General features: G+C 39.3%; 2 protein-coding genes across 4 annotated transcripts in view; one reads left to right on the top strand and one right to left on the bottom strand.

The window, feature by feature from the left end:
* Positions 1–26,859, bottom strand: part of Ralgapa2 (Ral GTPase activating protein catalytic subunit alpha 2) — a 273,816-nt gene that overhangs the window by 169,238 nt on the left and 77,719 nt on the right. For 2 of the 3 annotated variants that reach the window (XM_041670313.1, XM_041670315.1), the window contains exons 11-17: positions 21,107–21,274; positions 20,069–20,206; positions 17,157–17,305; positions 13,854–13,965; positions 9,326–9,563; positions 7,121–7,285; positions 3,956–4,096 (exon numbers count right to left, since the gene is read on the bottom strand). In XM_041670313.1, coding sequence (XP_041526247.1) covers positions 3,956–4,096; positions 7,121–7,285; positions 9,326–9,563; positions 13,854–13,965; positions 17,157–17,305; positions 20,069–20,206; positions 21,107–21,274 — 1,111 coding nt within the window. The remainder of the gene's footprint in view (positions 1–3,955; positions 4,097–7,120; positions 7,286–9,325; positions 9,564–13,853; positions 13,966–17,156; positions 17,306–20,068; positions 20,207–21,106; positions 21,275–26,859) is intronic. The other variant, XM_041670314.1, reaches the window with a different exon arrangement.
* LOC121460133 (60S ribosomal protein L23a-like) lies at positions 24,831–25,338 on the top strand. Its single transcript, XM_041670316.1, has one exon. It carries the CDS (start codon positions 24,841–24,843, stop codon positions 25,309–25,311), a length of 471 nt encoding a protein of 156 aa, XP_041526250.1. The 5' UTR covers positions 24,831–24,840; the 3' UTR covers positions 25,312–25,338.

The raw sequence follows: 26,859 nt of genomic DNA, 5'->3' as shown, positions 1-26,859 counted from the left end.
TGGCTATGCCACTGGTTTCTCATCTGGAATGGAGATTCACTGCCAATACAGCTCATTCACCTGGACATAACCCGCAGGAAAGGCTCACTCCAGCTAAGGAGATGTGCGTACACAGGATGATTCTGAGTTTAATGTATGGGATTTCCACAAAGGGTTGTTGTTCTGCTTTTTTCTTCCCAAATGAAAATTCCATTTTCTACTACACTAGTGTAATTACAAGGCTCAAATCTATGAGTTTTGTGTGAATCAAAACTATGAATCAAAGTTCTATCATCTTAAAACACAGTTTAAAGATGGATGCTTAATGGGAACCTGAAAGAACATAGGCTAAGAGAGCATGAAAAGACAATTTCATCTTTCCCAGGCCATCTCTGCCTACTGCTTCTCTTGAGCAGCAAAGAACTATTCATTTTTTCCATAGAGGATACTCAAGGCATATGTGCATATTTTAAGTCTACCTATATATCCCAGAGCAAAGACTAGGCTCTTTTTGCAAGTCTTTAGCATCAGGCCCCTCAACACTTTGGGACCAGCCCTTCTAGTTACCTTCTTATTCTAATTTTGCAAGATGGCTAAATGAAGATACTGTATTTGTCACTCCTGTATCAGTAGAGGGAGCCCAAGAGCTTCCTAACTATCTGAGAAATAATTGGCCAGGGCCCATTTTTGTGGACAGAGGGAGGAGTGGTTTTTGTTTTTTTCTTTTCTCTGAAGCCTGGTGCCAAACACTAATGGATGCCAGTTTCTGGGTTCTGAGCAGAAGTAAATAAGAGCAGAGCCAACACTGGCAGCATCTTTCTGAAGATAAAGAACATCGCCATCTGGCGGGATGCAACACAGCCACAGCACCATGGCTTCCAAATTAGAGTGTCCCCACTGGTCCTCAACACAGCAGACGGAGGACAGGAGCCTGCTACCACCAGCTGTCTGCCTTCCCAACAGGCGGGCCTAATACATCTTTTAAGGCTTTGTTTTTGCAAAACTGTTAAGAGGGACTTCTCAGATGGAGATAATCCAAGGCTGTAGAAAGAACCGGAAATGTCAGGGATGGAAGAATGAGAGACTAGAGTGCAAGGAAGAAGACAGCCACATACCTTAGCGTTCTGTTAGGGTCTACACTTGAAGTTGACTGTCAATTGAGAAAATGTGTAAAAAAGAATTTACAATTATTCTTATGTCATAATATAAATCCAATTCGCTGATTTGAAGGTGCACATTTCATGGACTTTTGTGTGTGCCACACTATCTGTATTCAATAAGAGCTCTATGCAAATGGATAAGAGAATGACACTTGAACGCCTTTTCCTTCCTAATGGTTCTTGAGCTCCCTCTGCTGACATGTTGTTGTCGAAGAAAGCGTTGGGCTAAGGCTGCTCCCATTCTACTGTGTCCTGATGAGCTGCTCTTTTGTAACTAATGAAAATGATTTTAACACTGGTATAAAATATAAAGGCTTGGATTTGTCTGTCAAACAGAAAAGGAACATCTGAGTTACATAACAATTGTACAATAAATCTCAGATTCAATGCATCCTGTTTCGCATGTCACACAATTTCTGTTTCAATCACTTTGAAGTGCTGAATTCTGCCTCAGAGTCTAAGTTCATTTATCTTCTGTGAAGTCCAATAACACCAGATTTAAAAGCACTAACTTTCCTGTCTCTTGAGGATGTAGTTACTCAACACCATCACTAACCCACTGCTTTCTAAAGCTCCATTGAAAACATCAGCAAAATGATCTTAAGGACCGCTTCTCTTCCCCACGAAGAGTCGGCATGACTGAACTAAATGTGCCAGCTCTTCCGTTAGCTTCTATTTTCTCCAGATGTCTGTCTCCTTTTTACTCACTCTTTAATTGCAGACTTCCTTATTCCATCTTATTAAATGAAGCAAGGCTCTGTCTCTAAAAAACAAAATACTCTTCCATTTAACTCCTGCACAATGCTACACAAGCAAAATTAGAACGTAAGGTCCTAACTTGAAAAACACCAATCATGAAGCCAACTTGCCTTCTAAAAGCTCAGGGACTCTAATATATATATATATATATATATATATATATATATATATATATATATATATCACCTTAGATGTCCACAAGGTAAGCTTCTGAGAGTAAGTTAGTCCGGGTTCTAACAAGAAGCACATCCATGGAGCGTATGAACAAGGCACAGAAGCATCTAAGCAAGGCTTGCCCTAATGTCCCGTAGGGTAAGATAAGGGAAGACAGTCAGTCTGCTAGTTATAACCATTCCAATACTCCCCAAAGAAAAAGAAAAATCTACCCTTGTATAGCATGAAAGTACTACAGACTGATCAATGCCCCAACACAAAAAGCAGATAAGAGAGGAGAGGGACTGTTCTCATGAACGAGAAAGAGGACTCCCCGGCTGACACACCTATTTCCCAGGGGCATGTTTTTTTCTCAATGCAACTACTCAGATTAATGGAAGTGGGTTTTTTGACTCTCCCGAAATTCAAATACCACTGCTTTTTGCATCTCCAAATCTGCTGCTATTGGTTCTATTATTATAATTTTGGAGGGATGACAGCTCACACAGATTAGAAACCAAAACAAGGACCACTGCCATCAAAAAAAAAATTAGCAACCACTGAAACAGTACAACAAAAAGAAAAGCAAAAAAGGGTAACTGACAGTTAGTGCGGCAAATCACTCGATTTCTGCTGGAGCCATGAACGCACACATAAGGCCAAATATTTGAGTAAGTCAAAAAGCAACCCTGAATAAGAACAAAACATTTAAAAATGAAGCTATAAATAGGAAGAATTTTTTCTGAAAACTTATTCCAGAAAAACTAGTGAGAAAAACCTAAGTGAAAAAGAGAGGAAAGAAAACTAGACTGAAATAAAACTTTTCACATTAAAAGACTTCTTTTTGGTGTCAACCAGCCAAATATATAGCAAATTCTTTCAAAGACCTCATTAATTACTTAAGAGAAGTGCACTTTCTGGAAAATCTGATGCCCAAGCATTTACTGCTCAAGCAGCAACTTAACTGGTGGTGGCCCTTTTCAATGCCATTCTCGCTGTTTTAACATTCAGTGTTCACAAGAGAGTTTTCTAGGCAACAGTATCAATTAAAACTAACACTTCCCTCCTGGTATCTTATTATGCTTTAATTCTGCTTTGTCGAACTACAATAGTGCTATAGTGTTTATGCTACAGAAACTGTTGTTAGGCTATTCCCAATATTTAAAAATTCCTAACCTACGTGTCAGAACTCAAAATGTAGAAGGAATATGAAAACATTTCCCTCTTAATTAAGATCTAGTTTATCTTAAAATGACTGAAAATATCTCTTTGTGGATATAATAGCAGAAAGTAAACTTCTTTTGAGGAGTGACTAGGAAGAACATGAGAAAACTTATCCTCCCTTTACAGCTGGCACAGGGTAATTAAATTACATACAGTGGTTAGTATACAGGGTGGCATCTTGATGCATGGACAGTGTGGGCAATGTGACATCAGACCAGGATAACTAGTGTATTTATCTCTCTCACCATTTATTTGACAAGTTCATTCAAAACACCCTACCCTGGCTATGTCAAGATACACAATGGTTTATTATTAACTACATTCATCTTACTGTGCTAGGCACTACAATATCATCAGAAAAACACACACAAGAACTAAATCCAGTTTCAACTGGGTGAAATCTAAGAACAAAAATGTTTTAGGAATTAGCAGTTTAGCTTTTTTCTTGTTGTGTTTTAACTAAAACCTCAATTATCAGCATGAATCTGATAACCAGGAGATTACAGAATTTTTGGCTACCTACTTGCTACTAAACATGAACTATACAAAAACAACCATCAACATCTTTAAAACTTAACACAAGTGAAAAGGGCAGTCTCCTGAGTGTGACTCGGGGGGAGTTAGGGCAAGAGAGAGAAGCCTGAGAACATGGATGGACACACAAGACAGCATTACAGTACCTGACAGCCTGTGAGAGCAAGAAGAGTAAGAGAGACCAGGGAAGAGAGCGCTCACGGTATGGAGAAGGAGCGGGACGCTTTTAGTGGCAGGCAAAGCCTCAGAGAGGTGGACACAGTTGCTGATAGACTGGCTTCGCTTAGCTTCCAGGAGAGATAAAGTAACATTACATCAGAGCACAGCGATTTCTAAGTTCTTATGGTGCTGCAATTACTTTAAACATTTAAAGGAAGTCATTTTAAGCATTAAAAGAAGTCAGTAAAATCAGAGTACTTAATCACAGTCTCTAAATACAGCCAACTTTCAGCCAAGCGCGGATGAGGTCTTAGAATGGTCACTCCACACAAAGAACTTATTTCAGTTGGGAATGCTTCATGCATTACCCTTCCTTCTGCTGCTGTATATCAGAGTGTATCTAACTGATGTCTGGGTTGCTCGCTGAAGCACATCCCATTATTACATTTGTAGTACAGTAGTATCTGTTCCTAATGGTACACATACAAAGACCACAGTGAGAAATAGAAAATCTGATCCAAGACAAAACAATTTCTATTAAGCAATAAATAATTCAGAAATTGAATTACTGAGAGCTGACTGTATTTAAAAGCTAACCACTTAGTGAACTAAATGTCACAGAAGTTTGTGAATATATAAATCAGATATTTTATTAGATATCTACGGAAACTATCTTTTTATATTGTATTTCACATTAAATAAAGCCAAAGTTTCTCAACTTTCAATTTTCTCATACATTGTTGGTTAAATAAACATTTAATAAAAACAAAGAGAAAGAGAGCGTACTTCAAATTAATAAAATAGAATCTTTCCTTAAAATCAAAGTACAAAGGATTATTTGTTATATTATTATTTTATGTACCTCTGCTAAGTATATGTGAAACAAAACTATACACAATAGTGGCACACTTGCAAAAACTGAAACAAATTTTTTACTTTGTCCCTTCCCCTATTCTTTGCTATCAGCATCTCCAGCAATGAGATTATTATATAACTCGTGTGCGTGTAAGATAATATTTAAAGGGCAACAACCTTGTAAATGTCAAAGTATAAAGATTTGTTTATCTCAAGATATGGACAATATTTTACTTGAGCACTGTTTAAAGAGCTTTCCCTTTATAAATCAAATGACTGCACATTTTCCCAAAACGGATCACCATGCATTTTAAAAATGTAAAATCCTGGCTGTTTTATGTGGCAATTATGACTGACTTTGATCACTGTCAGGTTATAATCTGGATTTTCACCATCACTGACTCCCAGGGCCAGAGTTATCTTTCCATGCCAGGCTGCTACAGTTACACTCTGATTCTCTGGTGTCACCATAGCTGCTTTAACTAACTGAAATCTGTGGGGTGAATCGTTATGTGAATATCTTAACCCGCTCTTAATGAGATGCAAGAAACAAAGCTACTTTTGAGTGGCTATCCCACAATTACTGCGAACTGTTACTAACTCTCCCTAAGAACAGAAAACTATTTCAGTGAACTTCCACACTCAGAGAAACTCCTTTATACACTCAAACTATAGGGAAAACACTCTGGGCTTTGTTAAAAAGTAGGAAAAGAAAACTAAGTAAAATTACCCATGGATAATATTAAAGTCTTATTAAACTGCAAGGAATACAAAAATCTTCAATGACTATTAATAGGTAACAACTGATTCACAATACTTAGCATTTTAAAAGATATAAAATAAAATAGGAAATGCTTCTATATGCATGCATACATATGTATATATAAAGCATAAATATAATAGACTTGTATAATTGACAGTTTTCACTGTCTTTCAAAAATAAAACAGTTCTAGGCTTTTAAAATTTAGTTACTTCTATAAAAGTCAACCTTAGAGTTTTAAAGTACATATTCCACAAATATCTTTACAAAACTTTTTGAAAAGGTTTGTCCAATGTCACATGGCCCTTCAAACACCTGAGAACATTTTGAAACATAGCCTGCCTTTCCTGATTGTTTTCTAAAGCATGCTGGAGCTTCTACTATACAGTTAGTTTAAAATACGTGGTGGAAATTAAGATTTATGGTATCATATGGACCATGCATGCATCTGCTGCTGACCAACACGTATAAATAAAATGCAGTGTTTGAGGATTAGTGCTTATACTTGGAATTGAAGGGTGAGAAGGCAGGCATAAGCACAGCTTGGGAAGGACACTGCCTTTATCACATGCTTCTGATCTCTTTCACTGAAGGATTCCATGATGGCAGGGAAGGCTGTAGAAGTTGAACTGAAACAGGAAGTCAGTGGGCATCCTCAGTGCTGAATGTTTTTTAAAACTGAGTTTCTTTTTAGGAGACAGAATGAAGGAAAAGAAATAGAATAGGTGGTGGAGATAATTAAAAAGACTATTACCAATAAATGCTAAGGCATAAATAATGAGGATGTTACAGGCACTGTCAACAGGATGCTAAACCATCTATATCAGGCTTTTAACAAACAATGAACAAAATATGTTAAACTCAACAAATATTTGTTTTATGGCCTGAGGAACCTATGTAAGCTTTTCTGAAGCTGTTGACTTCCAACTCTAATTGCATGGTGCTGCTGATGAGGGAAACTGTAAGAAACTGAGATAAAGGTTGTTTCAATCCTACATCAGAGTACAAAGGGAAGAGAGAACCTTATTGCCTTTGTTCTGAATATCAGCTTCCCTTTTAAAGATTTGTCTCTGCCATAGTAAAATGTAACAAAGCTGTCTGATCATCCTCAACCAAGTAACAGTACTAGTTCAAATAGACTGTAAAAGCAGCATCTATAGGCATAGGACATTCGATGTTTTTAAAGAAGTAAAAAGCAAGAATGTCTCCGTTCATTCCTAAAACCAAGTGTCACCCTCCTTTCCTTTGCTGGAACCAGTTATTGCACACTCTACAAGGCACAGTGCCTAGCAATGGCATCAATGAGGTTAAAGGTGCATTTATCATGCTCCCTTTCACAGTAGAGACTTTAGAAATAAATAATAAAACCTGAGGCTTCAGAAGTAAGCAGAACAGAAAGTTTAAAAGGTATTGACAGATTTCATTTAATAAAAGATCTAATATTTAAATTCTGAGTAGAACTTTAAAATATTTATTCCTATAAATTTACTTAAATAGCAATTAGTTTTGTTTAATGATATTTAAACAAATATTTACCAGTTGCTTTTTGGCGAACAATATTTCTGGCCTTCTCAACTCCTGGTGCTCCAGATGTGGTAGCACTTCTGAATCTCATTGGCTCTGTCATATCTGGATGGCTACGCCAGCTGAGAGAAAAGGATCTACCCACAGCGGCCCCTTTTTGGGAATCTAAAACACAACCTGATAAAGGGTAAGATGAGAAAAACAATCAAAAAGCTGAATTTAATGGTAATCATACAATTACATATTACCAGCAGTCAAGAAACGGCCTACGTACAACACTGCACCAGCAGATTCCCCTGCTGCAAATTAAGACCTGCTTCCTCATGCTGCAGTTCAGGAAGATACATCAGTAACCTCAAAATATTTGCTACCAAAGTATTTTTAATTCCTAGCAGCTTCATGAAAATTATATCTTCATAGTATTTACTTCCACATGCAAAAGTACGTATTAACCAATCTTTCCCATTGTAAGAACAGTCATACAAGAGAGATCCAGAAGAGAATAAGGACATCTAGGCTAGTGTGTATTTTTTTTAAGATTCCTGTTTAGTTTCAACTGTGAAGAAAAAAATAACCTGTTGCTAAAGCAATGTTAGAAAATTACTGTACTACATAGACTAAATCTAAACTAGGATTAAGCCATTCTAGTGGAATGCTATGAGCATAAGCTATTTTGTTTCGGCTTCTAACTGCTTTTACTAACTGGGGCTTTGGCAAACTATTCTCAGACTTCAATGAACACAACGCATATGGTTAACACATCACTAGAATTGATTCACATTTACCTATATCCACATCCTTTGTTCTCACTGACTCTGGACTTGATTATACTTTGGTAGTAAAACTAAAGAAGTGAGACCTGAAAAATCTACTTCTGTAACATTGTATTAGCAAGCACGTGCCAATCTGCTGGATGAAGCATGTAGCAGTCACACTCACTACCCTGGCTGACAGCCAGGCAGCTCCTAGAAGCAGAGCAGCCTAAGTGGCCACAGCACAGAGTGGATCAAATGAAAACATCCAACCCAAGTTGCATAAAATCAGACCAACAGTGACTATGTTAAGCTAGCAAGTCTTGGAGTGATTTGTCACATAACAAAAACCAACTGATACAGTCTACAATAAGGTTATTATTACTAAAACATAATCTGCTGTAACCTTGTGTAACTTGACAAAGCTTTGAAGGAAAAATGCCTTCCAGGTCCCGGAACCAAAGGAAGTTACTTATCACCCAAGGAAACCCATTGTTTTTACCTCTGCATTCTATGATTCTGATTGATATAACCCTGAGAACATCAAGGTCTTATCCAAAGTCATCTCTGCATGTTTCCCTAGCAAGCCCATAAGGCTCCATAGAATGCATTCTGGCATTTAGCCATACCCGCAGCTCCTTCCCACTTTATCCTATTTCCTTTTCCATTTAATATGTACCATACGCGTCTGAATGAGCCAGCTCTAGTCTTCACAGTATAAGCTGGAGTAGACAAGTTAACTCAAGTACTACACTCTGTAGGAACTGTAATGATGACAAGGGGATACCAACTGCAATCTCCGACAGAAACTTCCACTGTTTTACAACTCAAAATTATTAAAAGAGCTTTACCTAGAAGCACAATAAAGCCAAAATGGGTCCCATCTCAAGCACTTTGAATTCCTCTACATTTTCCAGGGAGGAAGCAGAACAGATCTGAGTAGTACCTTGGGCCGGACTTGACTAGCTTTGACGTCAATCACTAGAAAGTCTTTGTATTTTGGGTTTTCTGTCTGTGACACAGAACTATCTAAAAGAGCTATCCTAATGATGAAGTCCATGTGCAAAGCATTGGTCATTGCTACTCCTGTTATCAGTTCTTCTCTCTCATTTTTCTTCTTCCACAGTCTCTTTAGATAGTCACCAGTTTCATTAAGGGAACAAAATAATAGGAATCATAAACTAATGACCAGCACTTAAAAAGACATGATGCAGCAGGGCGGTGGTGGCACACACCTTTAATCCCAGCACTCGGGAGGCAGAGGAAGGCGGATCTCTGTGAGTTCGAGACCAGCCTAGTCTACAAAGCAAGTTCCAGGACAGGTTCCAAAGCTACACAGAGAAACCCTGTCTCGAAAACCAAAAGACACTATGCAACTAGTTCAACTCATTATGAAATACAATGCATTAACGGCTTGGGTGTATAAATAAACACCACTGCGGCTGCCCTGGAAAAGCATAAATACCTTTGCCACGCTGTTTCTTCTCCTTCTGTTCACTTAATTTATCTAGAGGTAGGTTTGTCATCTCAACTCCATACACAGTTCTTGCGAGCACCGCTGTCAAAGAGTCCATGATGTTGGACCACTCGGTGATGAGCTCCTCCCACTCTGTGAGGGATGACAGCACACCTAGAAAGTCATCCCAAAGCTCCCGAGAAATGTACACACAGAGGTTTGCTCGGATCCAAGCCACGATAAGTGTCTGAAACCAACCAGATATATGATTTTTAACAATATATATATATATATATATATATATATATCCTTTTCATTGTTTTTCTTACTTTTAACCAAAAGTAACGAGGATCTGAATTATGTTAGATGAGTTATCTGAGGAAATATTATTCTAAAGTGCATGGCTACTGCTGCTAATATTGTTAAGAACATAAAACCCTTTGTCCAGAGACTACTCAACTTCTGAAGGTGGCTCTTTGCCATCACCAGAGAGGCTACGGCAGACATCTTCCTCTAGGTGTGCTCTTCTAAACTCGAGTACTACATGACTTTGAGCAGCTGGGCTTGATACAGAATCAAAGACAACTCATTAAATGAGACTCCCTTCGACCTCAGCCCCCAATACTTTCAGTTCAACAGCATTTAGCCAGTGTCACCTCCATCTGCGCTGTCTTCCAACGGGGCATGCCTACTCCCACCCTGGGTTCCTTCTCAGAATCCTGTGCTTCTATTAAGCCAAACTATCCTGAGCTACATGCTGTATTTCTCCTCGTTTTAAAAAGCAACACACTCTCTTTGGAGTAGATAACCCTCTGCTTACAGCCATTCTCCTTCCTCTATTGAAGTCTAACTTTCCTGCGTCCTCATCTCCCGGTCAGGTGGTTCTGAATTTTTCTTTCTGACAGCTCTTCACTTTCCACCTAGGTTTTGGTTATCCATTTCTATGGCTCCATTCCCTTCTAACTGTTGTGTACTCTTTTGTCTTCATGTCCAACACAGATCCCTTGGTTGGCTTCCTGATTATCCACCTGCTGTATTCAGGGCAGTCCAAAGGCACTTGTAGCACATCATCATGAAAAGAAGTCAATCACTGATTACTAATTTTGATCTAAAATTGGATCAATTTTATTATTAGATCAATATTTTCTATTATATGAAGATTATTAATTTACTGTTTTCTGGTAATAATAGTTTTGAACTTTTGAAGACATGATTTTAAAAATGTATAGACAGAAACTGGCATTTTAGCCTTAACAAAAATGCTCAATTAAATATTAGGGTAATAAAACTGACCCAGTATTAGATCACTAGATATAATTTTAGTGGAGTAAGAGGAGAGGGTAGAGGCTGTAGAAGTCACTAGAAATCACCTCCCATTATGCTGCAGTTCTGTTATCATGAACAAAACCAGATGGCTGTCTTGGTGTAGAAAGATGTCAAGACTGGAAATCACTTTACTGAACTCTAAGAAATAAAGGGATGATGCGGTGTGGCACTTGGCTTTAGTTCCAGCAGAGGCTGGCTGTAAGGGCAAGGCCAGCTTGGTCTACATAGTGAGTTCTAGGCCAGGTGAGACTTTTTCTCAAATAACAAAAAGAAGAGAGAGAGAGAGAGAAAGATGGAGGTGGGAAGGAGGGAAAGAAGAAGGAAGGCAGAGGGTGACTTCTCGCAGTTTAGAGAATTTGTCATAGCCAATGTCACAAACATGTATACGGACCTATAAATCATCAACAAAATTCACAATTGGACATGGGGCAAAATCCTCGAAGCTAGTTGAGGGGGGGTGGGATAGAGGAACATAGAAGTAGGACAGCCTTTCAATCAATTACCTTTTCCAATAGGAAGTGAGAGTGATGGTCTCAGCACTAGGTTGTGCTACTAACTTGGTTTGAGCCCTGCAGAGAGTCAGCTGGCCTTTCCAGAGTTCCATTCCTCATCAAAGTCAAGGTCCCTCAGCACTGACACTCAGTGTTTAATTAGATAAAGCTCAGCCCAAGAACCACAGGAACACACCTCGCCTCAGTGACAGCAATTGATAACCAACCACCTCCTCTCTCCTTATATCCCCCACTCTCAAGAAGGACACTGAACACTGTCAAGTACTGGATCCTATTATAGACAGAAGCAATGCTTCCTCATCACCTTCAGAACTTACATCACATGGTCTAACTAGGATTGAGAACGAGCTATAACATCATGGAGGCAATCAACATTATTTCGTAAAGTTTTTTAAATGAGATAAATTCAACCATCATCAGAAGAAATTATGTTAACCTAAATTATCTATATAACAGAGGAAAAAGAAAACTACCAGGAACAGTAGAAAAAAGGATAATGGTGACTTAAAAATTCCTTACCTCTACTAGTTCTTTACTATAAAAAACAAAAACACAAATATCTATCCATTTTCATCTATACAACAACTGAATTAGTGTATCTTCACTATAATGTGTCACTTAGGGGACAACCATTTCCCTCCTCATATCTCACCAAAGGACACTGGAAGTCCAACCAATGATCACAAATCTATAGCACTTCCCATGTTGTCCCCTCTTGACTGCAGAGCAGGCAGGGACACAGAAGATGAGGTGGTACTCAAGGCCACCAAGCCAGCAATGCCAGGACCAGAGTCACAACCGGGATCTGTCAAGCTCTACGAAGTTCAGCCTTCCTCTACTCTTCCATGGTCAATTCTAAATCTAAGCACCCTTTTTTCTGTACTCATTTCCAAAATGCATTAGAATCATAAGCAATCAAGGGCCAAAAAAATGGTACAAGAAAGATCTGATGAGAACACTCCACTAAGGGAATTCTCTCCTGACCCATCCCCTCCCAACCCAAACAAACAAATACAAACAACAATTACAGAATAGAGTCATTCTTAATCCTGCAACAAATTCACTTTCTAATTTCAACACACATAACAGGTACAAGGCCAGACAACTGGTGAAAATCAGGCTTGACACTGGCTTTAGCTCATGCCTACTTGACAACCAAGCACCAGGACTGGGAGCTCAGGTGCTGACAGTGAGATGCTGCACAGATAGAGCACAGTGCAGAGTGTCTGTATATCCATGCAGGCAGCAAAGTAGTAGCATCAACAAACTAGGTTGGATTACTACAAACAAAAACAAAACCCATATAGTCAGAGTATAATAACACAAGCATATAATCTCTAGCACTTGGATGACTGAAGCAATAGATTTAAAAGTCTGGGCCAACCAAGGCTCATAGTGAGCCCTGAACTTAAAAAAAAAAAAATTCAAATAAAAATGTATGTATTCTCCCATCACATATACCCATGACCTGGGCAAGTCAGTCAAAGGAAGAGAGAACACCAGTGAGGCAAGTGAGCACATGCCAATTCCTTCTGCAGCCTCTATACACACTACCTATACTATATAAGGACTCTTACTATGTATCATCCAAAAGCCATGAATGGAGAAGAGAATGTTTCCTTTCTCAGCCATCATTTCAGCTCACAGTGCCCCCACCTATCAGATTACTCAAGGTCAGGCCTAATATAGAAGAATGTCATACATTTCCATAGTTTTGCACACTGTTCTTTTCTAGAAATGTTAATGAACTTTATGAACCCTGTAAAAAGCTGTGTAGCCTGAGGCTAATTCCCTGGGCAACCCATCAGCTGGCAGCCTATGTATACTCTTGACCCTGCTCCCCCTGGGGCAGAAAGTACTGGTAACTTCTTCGGGTCTCAACTCATACTGAGAGTCATCCAACCCTCCCAGATCCTGAGGTGCTCCTCCCTCTGCACCAATACATCCTGACCTCTTTCACTAGAACATGGCACTGGCAAGCCAACACTTAAGAATCACTTGCTCAAACCTCACCCTCCAAACACAGCGCCCCTCCAGAGAGTTCTCCTTTCTCCTCCCTTCCATATCAAGAGCTCTTAGAAGCCTTATCCACCATTGCTACCTCTACTTCCTGATTCAAGTAGACTTCAATTCTTTGGACATTCTCTGAACATTTTCAACCTCCCACATCTTATCAGAACCAAAGGTCACCTGGCTCTGCTTACTTCCCTGGGCATCTAGAACAATCTATCTTTGCCTCAGCAAACTGGGCCTCCCTGCTCAGCATCCCTGGCTTGCTCTCTTCTATCAAGCACAGAGAAGCCTTCATCCTCCTATGCAAATGTTCTCTCTCACAGTCACTCCATCCAGTCTGAGGCTTTACATACAGTTACTTGACACAAGGATGGCCTCAAATTTACATGCTGTTTCCATATTTCTATTTATCCTGTAACTGTCAATCTAGCTTTCTCCCCAACTAGGATATTCAACTCCTGTCACTCTCAAGAAAACCAAGAGGTAGGAGATGGTAGAAAAAGAAGCCTAAAAAACCCAATGTTAACTGTGAAAAACAGAACACAACATTTAGAACAAAGTTAAGAAGGAAAATTTCTAAAAATGCAAAGTTAATTTGATATAACATGTAAAATCTCAGTAATTAAAACTAATTTGTCAAGTCTGCTCCAATTCTGCATTTCCAGTGTTTAATAAAAAAGACTTACCCTGAAAAGCAACCCTGCCAAACTCTGGGCAAACAAGTCCTTTACATGCTTATCCTTTGGCTTCTGCATGATAGCTTCTGTTATCCTGAGAAGGATTTGCAACATCTGCTCCCTGGGCCACCCAAAATAAAAGCTCATATTAGTAATCACATCTCCAAAGCACTTTATAGGTATGAGATCTCTGCAGTCAGCAACACTGACAATCACGTATTATCTCAAAGTATTAAAAGTCTAGGTGTCAGTTAAACAATAAGATCATATTTTATCCGCATAAACTACTTTATGTTACCACATTTCTACAAACATGCTTGCTACATCCATGCCAATTGGCAGAATGGCATCTTCCAGACATCTCCCTGCCTGATTTTTCTCTTTGCAGGAAGGGGGACAAGATAGTTTTCCCCAGTTGGAGCAGCACACCAGGGCACTCACCAAGGGAATAGCTGTACCAGACAGAACTTATTCAGGACTCTGACTTTCTCCATCATTTTGTTACTTAACCTGTAGAGTCCCACATCTGCCTTTGTAATAAAAACAAAACTGACTCTGGTCTTTCCTATGAGGACACAGGCAGTCAATAACACTGCATGACTGTGGTTCCTGGAGAAGGCAGGAGGAGTTTGGAAAGGTCAGGACTGAACACTGATGGGCAGTGTATTTGTGCCTGGTAGACCTTGCCTAAACCACAGAGCACACGTGGGACAACTGTGGTCACCATAGCTCGGTCACCATTTTCAGTCTTACAGAAGGAGACTTTACATAATAGGCTTAAAGAATCAACATCAAACTGCTAATTATGACCATTGGTGTTTAAAACAGCAGAAGTTCATTTTTTCTTTCTTACATAGCCAAGTTATGTTTCTCATACCCATGACTATATAAGGATGGGAAATATATTATCTTTTGAACAGAGAAGAAGTTCATGCATTCTCTAAGGAAATCACTCTGGTTCTTATAAGGTTTTGAGCCCTAACCATTTATTCACTTGCACTACTTTCTTCTTGTTCTTCCTACTCTCTAGTGAAAAAAGGAAGACTATGACAGAGCAGTCTGGTTCAGCTCAGACAAAGGGATCTGTGGTTTCTTTTCTCCAGTGTCTACGCAGTGGATTGATAATGCAGAATCTCAGTAACCTTCTCGTGGTATAATGACCTCCGGGAATTTACTATCTGCTTGTTTGGTATCTGACTCCATTGGGCTTTTAGTCCCGGGTTTACTAAAGTGTTAACATTATTCTCCCAGCACTCTATGCCATCTGTTTTGCACTGTTTACGGATACTGAAATATGAAGTGGATGATATTTTGTTTGTGCTCTAACAAATAAACCTTGCCTGAAGATCAGAGGGTAGAGTTAGCCACTAGTTAACCATAGAGGTCTGGAGGTCTGTACAGACAAACAGAAAGTGATATGGCTGGGCAGAGAGAACAATATCAGGCAGAAGACAGGAGCTCAGCCCCTTTTCGGCTGAGCAGTTAATAAGGCAAGAGTTGGCTTGCTCCTTTCTCTCTGATCTTTCAGCATTTGCTCTGATATCTGGCTCTGGGTTTTTATTAATAAGACCAATTGGAACTCGCGCAGCAATGGAGGAGGAAGACAAATGCACCATCTTGATCTAGAGACACATGTGCACAGCAAAGGACAGCAAGTCTAAAGAGAAGAGAGAAAAGAAATGACAGAGCTGGAGATGGCCTGCCATTCTCAGTCAGGATACCCAGGCCCCTGTCACAGTGGGGCATGTTATTTAGTGCACCACTGTGTGTTCATAATAGATGCTCAGGAGTTAATTAATAAATGGAAACAAAAGAAACAGAGAGACAGGGAAGGAAAGAGGAGAAAAGAAAGGGGAGGAGGATAAAGAGGGGGAAGGAAGCAAAAGAAAGCATTGGTCATTTGGAACTTAAATATTCAGCAAGTCTGTCTGGGAAGCAGACCATGCCCCTATCTATTCTCTACCATGCTTAGTTTCTACTTTTACTTATTTCTACAAATGTCTGTTTATACATGTATCTGGAAACCTCTAAATTACTAAAGGGAAAAACATTTGCTTTATTTGACTTCCTAAATTTTCATCAGATGCTGTACGATGTATACAGAATTCATCACTTTCTAAGAAAAGAAACAGAGAAATACTATTCACACAGCTGTGGTACAGGGAGCATCATCCAGCTGAGAGCATTTCCCACAGAGTTGTTTGGACCACTATGATACGGCTGGGTTTACATCACACTGAGCATGGGTGTCATGTTTCCAAACTTAACAGCACTTGACTTGGTAAGAATACTAATTTAAAGACCTTGTTATTTATACTTTCAAATCTTCATTTTGATATTTGTGAACTTTTTATAAGGCAGAATTCCTCTGGGTCCACCCTTCCCTCCTCTTGGTGGCCTATGGTCTCTAATAGCTCATGCTTGCCTTGTTTTTAGGGTTTTCCACCTACTGTGGACAGACAACAGTACTGGCTCTAGGGCATCTATAAAACAGGTGTGGTCCTAGAAAAGTTTCTATAGCAGAAAGGATTTCCCTACCACAGAACCGCAGTAGCCACAAAGCTCTAGAATGTGAGATATAAGGGCACCTGTAGTAGTTTTACAGGTGGCTAAGTAATATGAACATACTAGGCAGACCCAAGAGGCATTTCTAAAACAGGCTACATGTGAAGACAATGGGAAAAAGACATGGCTCAGGCCTTGCTGGTCTATCACTGAGAACACTGAGGGTGATGTGGAGTTATCCACTATGGAAGACAGGCATGGAAAACATCTAACACCTTTTACCTTTAACAACACAATTAAGAGAAAAACAGCAAAAGAAAAAAAGGGAATAAAAAAAAACAGTGAAGACATACTTTTTGACTGTACTTTTCTGTCACTCTGATAATGTATTAGTTAAAAGAACTGTTTTGACAAAGTGAATTTAAAATAATAAGTTGAAGGAATAAAACTCAAGTTTATAGCACTTCACGACAACAAAAACTTGAGCTTATAAAGAATCATATTACAAAGCACACACCATTTATCATAAAACTGTCTGATAACAGTTTAAAATGGCAAAATCCACTACTAAGTAGTGTAACACTAACTCCTGTTCAAGAGCATTTTTACAAACAGTAATGAAAATAAATGAATTATCCAAGTGCTGGGTAGTTAGTTCCCTTTGCGACAATCCATAAAAGCTGCCAAGGGGCGGCTGCTTATCTTATTGTCAGTTTTGTAAAGACATTTGATAAATGGAAACCTTAACACTTTGATTATACCATAAAGAAAAGGTAGCTGTTTGATGTTAATCTGAGATAAACTTACCATGTCTTTTGATTCATTGTAAGTTCCATTATCATGCGCCGAAAAATAATCAGCACAGCTTTGCAAGCATCCACTTGTTCTCTCAGGAGCGTGGGGACCTCAGCACATGGCTCCAGCAAAAAGACATTCGCAGCATTTGTAAGAAAGACCTTAAAGCCAACAATTTTACATTAAAAAATACAACTAATCATATGACCAATGAATGCCTTTGAGTTATTTTCACAGACTCTTCCAAGACAGCAAGTGATACCAATACATGATCCAGGTATTGTAGCTCACCCCTTAGAATTGCCTAAGTAGACACCTAAAAGGCCTTTCTCTACTATTCCATATAAACATTGTTACTTTAGTCATGAGTCATACAATATTTGAACTTGTTTTATCTTTCAAAAGTAACAATAAAACAACAACAATTAGAAAAAAAACCAGGACCATTGTGTCAGGGTGAGAAGGTCTGGAATGGACAGAAGGTCAAAGAGGCCTGTGGGTAGAAAACAGCGCTATAATTGTTTTTCTAAGGTGAATTTAAGACATCAAGTTGGAGGAATAAGAATCAATTTATAGTAAACCAAGTGGGTTTACTGACAGAAGTTCCTGGCACAGTATATGAAACCTGCTTCCTGATGGAATATTGCAAGTGTCCACAAGAGGCATAACGACTGAGCCAAGAGCAGCACTGTGCTTGAAAGCAGACAATGCCACATGGTTGATGTTACATCTTCTAGGATCAGGACTTTTCTTTTTTCCTTTCTTCCTTTCCTCTTCTTCTTCCTCTTCCTCTTCCTCCTCTTCTTCTTTTTTGGCAGTGCATGTGGTATGTGTCTGTATGCTTGTGTTCCTGTGGGAGTGGGAGCTGAACATATGTGCATGTGGAGATCCGAAACAGAAAACTGACATCAGGTGTCTTCTTCACTGCCTCTCCATCTTCTATAATGAATCAGGGTCTCTCCCTGAACCCAGTTCAGTTTCTCCTTAGCTGGCTAGCTAACTTGTTTCAGGGATTTCTTGTCTCTGCTTCCCTAGAAGTAGAATTATAGATGGGCTGCGAAGCCCATCTGGCTTCTCGAAACTTCAGTCCTCGCACAGTATAGCAAATGTTTTACCGTTTGCTACAGGGCTTTTTTAAATAGCAGAAATCTATTATGCAGTAAGAAACAATAGTCTCAGCAAATTCATAAGATAAAAGAATATTACAAAAAAACAATAAGAGAGTCAGATGACTATTCTATGCTCGGCCCCAGATCTTTGGGATCTAGGTTCTCTGTTCTGTCTCAGCAGGGCTGACTCCAGTTCTCAGACAGTAAATTACTGCTTTCTACACTGAAGGAACATGTCAGCATTCATAAGATGACACCAGTGGCCCATCAATTTCAGATATTCATTGCTGTCAACTTGGTGTTAAAAATGGATAGGGTTAGAGAAATGACTTAGTGTTTAAGAACACTGACTGCTCTTTCAGAGGATCTGGGTTTAATTCTCAGCACCCATACAGTGGCTCACAACCATCTGCAACTCCAGTTCCAAGGAATCCAATGTTCTTTTCTGGCCTCAGCACCAGGTATGCATGTGGTACAAAGACATATATTTCAGCAAAAGGTACACATAAAACCGATCATATGGATTCTGTCTATCTATATGCATAATCCTTTGTAAGTCTCCTTTAGTAAAATAGTATAAGCGGTGAGGTGGTGGGAACAAACCCAGCTTTTCTGGCTTCTTAGTGCAGGAAATCCCAAATAAAACACATAGGTTGATCAGACAGGTTCTAACCAACACACATAAAAACTGATGACAGCCTTTAAGATTTAACATTTGTAAGATGAAAAAAGTTTCATGTCCCAATTTTATAGGAAAAAGAATCACTAATCACTACCAGATACAAACACAATGTCAATCTAAATAAGGCTTTGAATTAGAAAAAAAGAAAACAAAGAATTCTCTGATTAATAAACTAAAGCAGTTTTAGTGACAATGTTTTATATGAGTAAGTCACAAATAACATACTATAATACAAAGCCTTTTAATTTCATGTATTGCCTTCAAGAATTTCAAAATTCTACCCATTCCTAATGAAAAATCTTCATATACTACACTTTTACTTTTAATAATAGCCTCAAGAAGCTAACACATGAATACTTGACACTGTATTGGCACCAGTTAAGGTAACACCAAACAACCAATGTCTACGTCCAAACTGTACTCAGCAGTAGAAGAACACTCTCATCAGACCTCCATCAAGCCCCTTTCCCCAGGAGCAACACTCAAGAGACAAGTTGCTGAATACAATAAGAACAAAAACAGTGTAAATCCTCACTAAGCAACTCTTCAAGCTGTAGAGCTACAGGATGACTGGAGTCCACATGGAGAGAGCTACAGGGACAAAGGGCAAGGACCCCTCTGAGTGTCTGTGTCAAGGTCACAGGCTATAAGGATGAGTGAGCTACAGCTATGTTCTCTGTAGCTACAAGGGTAAAATCATCTTTACTCTTTCTTTTTAAGATTTATTTTTATTTATGTTTCTCTTGCTTTCTCTGTGTGTACGTGTGTTTGCACGGGTGTGTGTGTGCATATATACACACACGCCCACACAGGGAATAAGGTCTTACAAATTAAAATCCAAATAACTATTCAGATGTCCTCAGAAGGCATTTTAGGGTATAAATCATATATACTTCACATTCACTATAAAATAATCATTCTCAAAAAACCTGCAACCAATTCTTATATTTTCTTTTTGACTAAAAAAAAAAACTTTTCATTTGTAGATGGGAAAAAAAACTTAGAACATGATGGTCCTCTATTGCCTGATACTCAAAATACCAGTGCACTTCATATGACATTACTCTAATTAAACAAAATGTTCAAATTGTCTTCTCCACTAGGGCTGTCTTTGTGTCCCTATGGCGGCGTACCTGCAGCATAGCCTGGGCCCCAGCTTTCACATTTGTGTTGTCCTCCTCTGTCACACATCCTCTGCTCATGGCACTTGTGAAGGAATATGTACGTCCCCAGCTGGATGACCGTTTATGGCCAGAACTTTCAGATGAGGCCTTCAGAAGATAATAAAACATTAGCCAAGTATAGAGAAACCTAAGTTTATATACTTGGTCCTTCAAACTCTGCTTAGAACTCAACGTCTACCACCCAAGGTGGCCTCAGCCCTTACTGTTTGCTGAGAGAGCCAAGTTTGCCTGATCCTGGGACACAGAAAGTGGGCCTTTACACATACAAATTCTACCAGCTCACTGTTGATCTAACCTCATAACTCATTTCTAAAATGATTTCCCCAATACTAAAACATCAAAACAACAGAATCAATTCAGATATTTAATTTTTTTTAAGTCTGTAGCTAAGAATTTTAAATATTGTAAGTTAACTGCATCAGGAAGACAAATGTAATTTGTTTCTTTTGTGTTGGAGGGTGTTCTATACCGTCATTTTAGATTTACTCAGGCCTGAGCCTTGAAGGGGACAGTGCCTCCTGCTGGAAGGCAACACTGCTGATGCACCAGAAGTACTTGCTCTTTACTCGGTTAATCTCTCCAAACATTGGATACAGATTTCTTCTGGACAGAGAACTGCCAAAGAAAAGTCTGGCAAAACATTCTATGTTTAATTTTCCAACAACTATTTATTTAAATAAGTCAAGGAGAAGATAACAGCTTTTCAGTCTCAAAGACAGAATTGCAAATTATGAGAAAACATCTGTCTTGCAACCGTGATTAAGAAAGTGGCCGTGTTCCTGTGGCCCTAAGCTAGGGTGAAGGAGACAACTGCCTACCAAAGATGCAGCATGGACGACACTTCTAAGGCAGGTCCGCACAGAACCAACAGCCCGAGAATGTCTTGTTCCCACCTGTCTTCGTGGGCAGAGGAGGACCCTTGAATGAGCAGGCCTGCTTTGCATACAGGTATGTACCCTCAACTCAGAGACTGAGTGATAATGTTACCTCCTTGGAGTCAGTCTCTGAGAGTCCTAATTTGTCAGCATCTTCCTGGGCAACATCCTTTTTATCTGGTTCCTCCATGAACACCGGTTTGTTCTGGAGAATCCACTTCCTGTATACTTGAACAACTTTTCTTGTTACAGATATCTCACAGGAAGGCAACAAAAATGCCTGAAAAAAACAAAAACAAAACAAAACACTCTTTAATGCCACACTCTCAGATCATCATAAAGCCACAGAAATTTCCATTGCCAACTTCAGAAACATTTAACTTGCACAGAGACCACATACACACCTTTCTACATACCACTCATCTGGAAGAAAAAGACATTGTTATAGTTGGAACAGAAAAATGATGATGTTTCATAGATTCCTCTATATTCCGGGTAGCTTTAAAATACCTATGCAGGTATTTTAACTGTCTATATAAAATAATTATAACTAAACTTATAATTTTCCTTTAAAAAAATCAGAAATGGTTTGCAAAGCCAAAAAGAGACTATGGCAGGCATAGGAGCTGACTTCATTACCTGCTCCAGGCTCTGCACTCAGGTGTAGAGTAAAAATGGCCATGGTGGGGTTAGTTAACACCACAGAAGTTGGAGACGGCTACAAATATGGGTTCTTCTTGTTTTGCCTTTTTCTTCTTCTCTTGCTTCCTTTTCATCCCACTTACGTTCCTTCTTCCCACATTTCCCCTCTACTTCCTTCCCAGACAGATTTCTGCATTATCAGAACAAGTACTCCCGCATATGGTAACCAGACTGGCCACCTGTAATACTGTGCACATTTGTAGAAACTTAAAAATACTTTCTGTGTGCAAGCACAAACCAGAAACAAATGCTGGATACCTTCCTTGACTGTTTCAGGGTCTTATTTTATCAGACAGGATCCTTCACTGAACATGGAACTTAGCTAGACTAGCTGACCAAGAAGCTACAGATTACAGATACATGGCACCACATTGTATTACAATGGATGCAGGGGATCTGAGCATTATACTAACTGAACCATCTCTTAGTCAAGGAATTTTTTAATATGAAGGAATCTCCTTACATATTTATAATTTAATGCAGGAAGACAGAAAAAAATGACTTTGAAGAAGAAATGCATTTGTCTTTTGCATCTCAGATTTAGGGTCTATTTCTGCAATGCAAGGTAGGCAGGAAGGGCTGCCCCCCACCCACATTCAAATGACTGCTTGAATGACACAGACAAGGACAAATGAGCTACAGTAATTCTCACATATTTTTTTTTAAATTTATTTATTTATTAAGGATTTCTGCTTCCTCCCCGCAACCACTTCCCATTTCCCTCCCCCTCCCCCAATCAAGTCCCCCTCCCTCATCAGCTCGAAGAGCAATCAGGGTTCCCTGACCTGTGGGATGTCCAAGGACCGCCCACCTCCATGCAGGTCTAGTAAGGTGAGCATCCAAACTGCCTAGGCTCCCCCAAAGCCAGTACGTGCAGTAGGATCAAAAACCCATTGCCATTGTTCTTGAGTTCTCAGTAGTCCTCATTGTCCGCTATGTTCAGCAAGTCCGGTTTTATCCCATGCTTTTTCAGACCCAGGCCAGCTGGCCTTGGTGAGTTCCCGATAGAACATCCCCATTGTTTCAGTGTGTGAGTGCACCCCTCGCGGTCCTGAGTTCCTTGCTTGTGCTCCCTCTCCTTCTACTCCTGATTTGGACCTTGAGATTTCTATCCAGTGCTCCAATCCCACATATTTTTAAAATACCACCCCTAAGTTTCACAACAAAGGACCAAATGACAGGCAGATGTCGCTTCAGCATTGGTGCATAAGATAGAGAAATATCCTGAGGTGTCAGCCAGATCACATCAAATTCCAGAGCCCAGGCATCCGTGTTATCAAAAGATTGCAAAATTGAATAAATCAATATTCTGCCATGTAACTCAATAAACACAGAAATTATGACAAAGTACATGTTTCACTTTCTTCCTTAATTTTATTGCAGAAATATCACATGAAAATTTTTTTTCAGTATGAATAGCCATATCCCTATTCCTCTGATGTTATTAGCAGTAACAATATTTGCTCTATTACATATTTATCTGCCAACCCACCCCTCTATTCTTCCTTCAATCCACTCTATATCTTATGCACTCTATTGGTCCATTCAATCTATAAACACTTTAGCCCCCAGTCTCTGACTGAAGTCTGGCATTATTTTTATTGTAAATTATTTAAGAAAAACTTTACAAAGAAGGAAATACAGGGGCCATTAAATCAGTTCTGACAAAAAGTAGACAACTCAGTAATCCAAACCCAAAATAAAGGAATAGCATACTATCCTCCTCACAGAGAGCAAAAAACAGTTCTTGTATAGGGGAAAATAAAGTGATATATATATCACAAAAATATTTCTACAAACTTCTAAGACAAAATAATAAATAACATACTACTAAATATCATGGAAAATATGCTAAGTCAATTTGAATAAAATCATAATTTAAAAAACCAGACAAGATACAAATGAACAAAAAATCTACATATCAGGAATATCAGAACCTGAAGTAAGTGAAGTCTGAATACAAAACAATCCAAATTCAAAGCTATGTGCATATAGGCTGGACAAAAGGGACCCAGCTGAAGTGAAAACTGAGAGAAATATGAGGGAAATCTCTAGCATGCAGTAAATAGTAAGCAGAGGCAAAGAGGCAATGCAATAACAAGGTCACCCTATGCAGAGCTAGATGGAGTCACAAAATATGGACCAGAGCAGTGTGCAAGAGTGGCTGAGCTGAGAGAACAAATCCACACAATCACGAATCACAAAAGCAAGCAGACTAGATACAAGAATTTTACAGTATAACCGCTGAAGACCAAAGACAATTAAACTAGAAAACATTAAAAGTAGTCAAGAGGCAAAAAGAAAAATAAAAGGACATATTTCTTTCAAAGCAACAAACCACATGGCCCGCTGTGCCTGTGAAACAGAAACCATGAAACAAGGGCTGATGTTCCTCAAAGTGCAGAGAGCACATGGCTACCAGGATAGACATAATAGAGCACCAGAAAGAACGTTCTTCAAAAGCGACATTTTCAGATAAGAAAATTTGTTGCCAATAGAGGAAAATACTAAAAATTGTCCTTCAGACCTAAATGGAAATTATCCTAGGTCAGAAAATTGGCAAGGAACAAAATATCATAAGGGCATTTGTAGAATTCTAAATGAATATGATATATGTATGTATGTATGATGTATGTATATATATATATATATATAAAATGTAGCATATAATATAGCAGTTCTGAAAAGTATGGTATACATATATACATTTTATTTGTTTGTTTGATTTGGTTTTTCAGAGCAAGGTGTCTCTGTGTAACTGTCCTGGTTGTCCTGGAACTCACTTTATAGATTAGGCTAGGCTCGAACTCACTGAGATCTGCCTACCTCTGCCTCCCAAGTGCTGAGATTAAAGGAGTGTGTCACTGGCAAAACACATTCATTTCGTAATGTGGAATTCATTATGGAGGATATGAGGTGGAGGGAGAAAAGGGAAGTGAGGAAATGCTGCAATTATATTTTAATTTTAAATAAATTTTAAAACTGGAAGCTTCTCAACAATAACTATTTAATCCACAGGAAGGCATAGTAACTAAATGTATACTAATGCTACAGAGGGGAAACTCTATCTTAATAGTCTAGCTTCATAGTTTTCAGACGGTTTTAATCCATCTTAAAAATCACTGAGCTGGCCTTTTTGTCAAGATGGCGCCGAAAGCGAAGAAGGAAGCTCCTGCCCCTCCCAAAGCCGAAGCTAAAGCGAAGGCCTTGAAAGCCAAGAAGGCAGTGCTGAAAAGCGTCCACAGCCACAAAAAGAAGAAGATCCGCACATCGCCCACCTTTCGGCGTCCCAAGACCCTGCGGCTACGAAGGCAGGCTAAATATCCCCGGAAGAGCATGCCCAGGAGGAACAAGCTTGACCACTATGCCATCATCAAATTCCCCCTGACCACCGAGTCAGCCATGAAGAAGATAGAAGACAACAACACACTTGTGTTCATTGTGGACGTCAAGGCCAACAAGCACCAGATCAAACAGGCTGTGAAGAAACTCTATGACATCGATGTGGCCAAAGTCAACACCCTCATAAGGCCCGATGGAGAGAAGAAGGCGTATGTTCGGTTGGCTCCTGATTATGATGCTCTGGATGTTGCCAACAAGATTGGAATCATCTAAACTGAGCCCAGCCGGCTAATTCTAAATATACACTTTTTCACCATAAAAAAAAAAAAAATCACTGAGCTGGGCTGTCACACAGCTGAGCAGTCTACTGCAGGTCTCCCACCAACTTTGCTACAAAGGACACCTCTGGGTTAAATTCTTTCTTTTGTGAGAAGCTTCATTTCACTACCTTACTCAGGGAAAGTTGCTCTTTTAGTTATCTTCCCCTGTTCTGCATAGACAGTTGCCTTTGGCTATCCTGTGATGAAAGATTCCTTCCACACACTTTTGTAACTGCAGAGTTAGCTATTCCTAGGAAAAGACCTTAAAATGGCATGGAACATAAGCTATTTAATCAGCAACTTTTCTTTAGATTTACAGAACAAACACAGAACCTCTGCTGACTTATGGATACCAACAGTCTGTGCATCAGAAAAGCAAACTACAGAAAATTCATACTTACTGCCATTTCTGCAAATTTCAAAGGTCTGTCCACTCTATGTCCCTGTCCCAAATCAATCCCTATAAAGCTTTGTACCTGTAACTCCTCACAAAACGTTTCTATTTTTTTTAAATACCCAAGAGTCCCCATCTACCAGCTTTCCAACTTGTTGTCAATAAAGCTCTTCTTTTCCCCATCACCTTCTCTCTGAAATGGTTGGTTTCACCAGGTAGCAACAAAACTTGACTTTGTGCAGTGTCTTAGCCAGGGTTTCTATTGCCATGATAAATATCCTTGCTAAAGGTAAGCTGAAGAGTGAAGGGTTGGTTCGTTTAGCTCGTGCATCCCTATCACTCATCACTGAAGAAATTCAGGACAGGAACTCAAACAGGGCTGGAACCAGGACGCAGGAGCTGATGCAGAGGCAATGGAGGATGCTGCTTCCTGGCTTGCTCCTTATGGCTTGCTCAGCCTGCTCTCGTATATAACCCAGGACTACCAGTCCAGGGGTGACCCCACCCACAAAGGACTGGGCCCTCTCTCATCAAGCACTAATTAAGAAAATGCCCTATAGTCTAACCCACAGCCCAATATTAATCAAGCATTTCCTCAAATGAGGCTCCCTCTTCTAGTTCATGTCAAGTTGACAGAAAACTAGCCAGCACAGGCAGTTATGCTGCAACTGATGCCTATGTAAAAATGCTGCAGATACTCAGACTTTCAAAGGGGGAAAAAAATCTATAGCTATTGCAGGATATTCTGAATAGAAAGCAAAGACAACAGGGAGAAAAGCAAGGAAATTACCAGGCCTCCTCATTAGAGCCTTCTGCTTCAACCTGTCCCAGTTTTTACCTGTCACTCTGAGCTGCATGCAGGATCATTTCTTTACTCAATTTAGTGTGTCTTCTGATGCCGCCATTCTGCTTTAAAACTAAACACTGAAACTCCCTTCTGGCTTAATAAACATCCCAATTATTACTATTTTTCATTTTAAATTCTGTTTTCTCCTTTTCTAGTATGTATTTGTCAGGTGTTAGTTTCTTGCTTACTTCAAACATGTCCAAGTTTATGTTTTTCAGAATTTTAAAAGTACAAATCCCCAAGTTTCAACTTTAGAACTG

This window comes from Microtus oregoni, unplaced genomic scaffold (assembly GCF_018167655.1).
Source record: "Microtus oregoni isolate MIOR12 unplaced genomic scaffold, Mior012 000020F_ref0000438, whole genome shotgun sequence".
Classification (NCBI taxonomy): Eukaryota; Metazoa; Chordata; class Mammalia; order Rodentia; family Cricetidae; genus Microtus; species Microtus oregoni.
This window is presented reverse-complemented; position numbering and strand designations above follow the sequence as displayed.

What these genes read in the sequence shown, in the direction of transcription:
- LOC121460133 (XM_041670316.1), top strand. Translation starts at nt 24,841, where the DNA reads ATGGCGCCGAAAGCGAAGAAGGAAGCTCCTGCCCCTCCCAAAGCCGAA.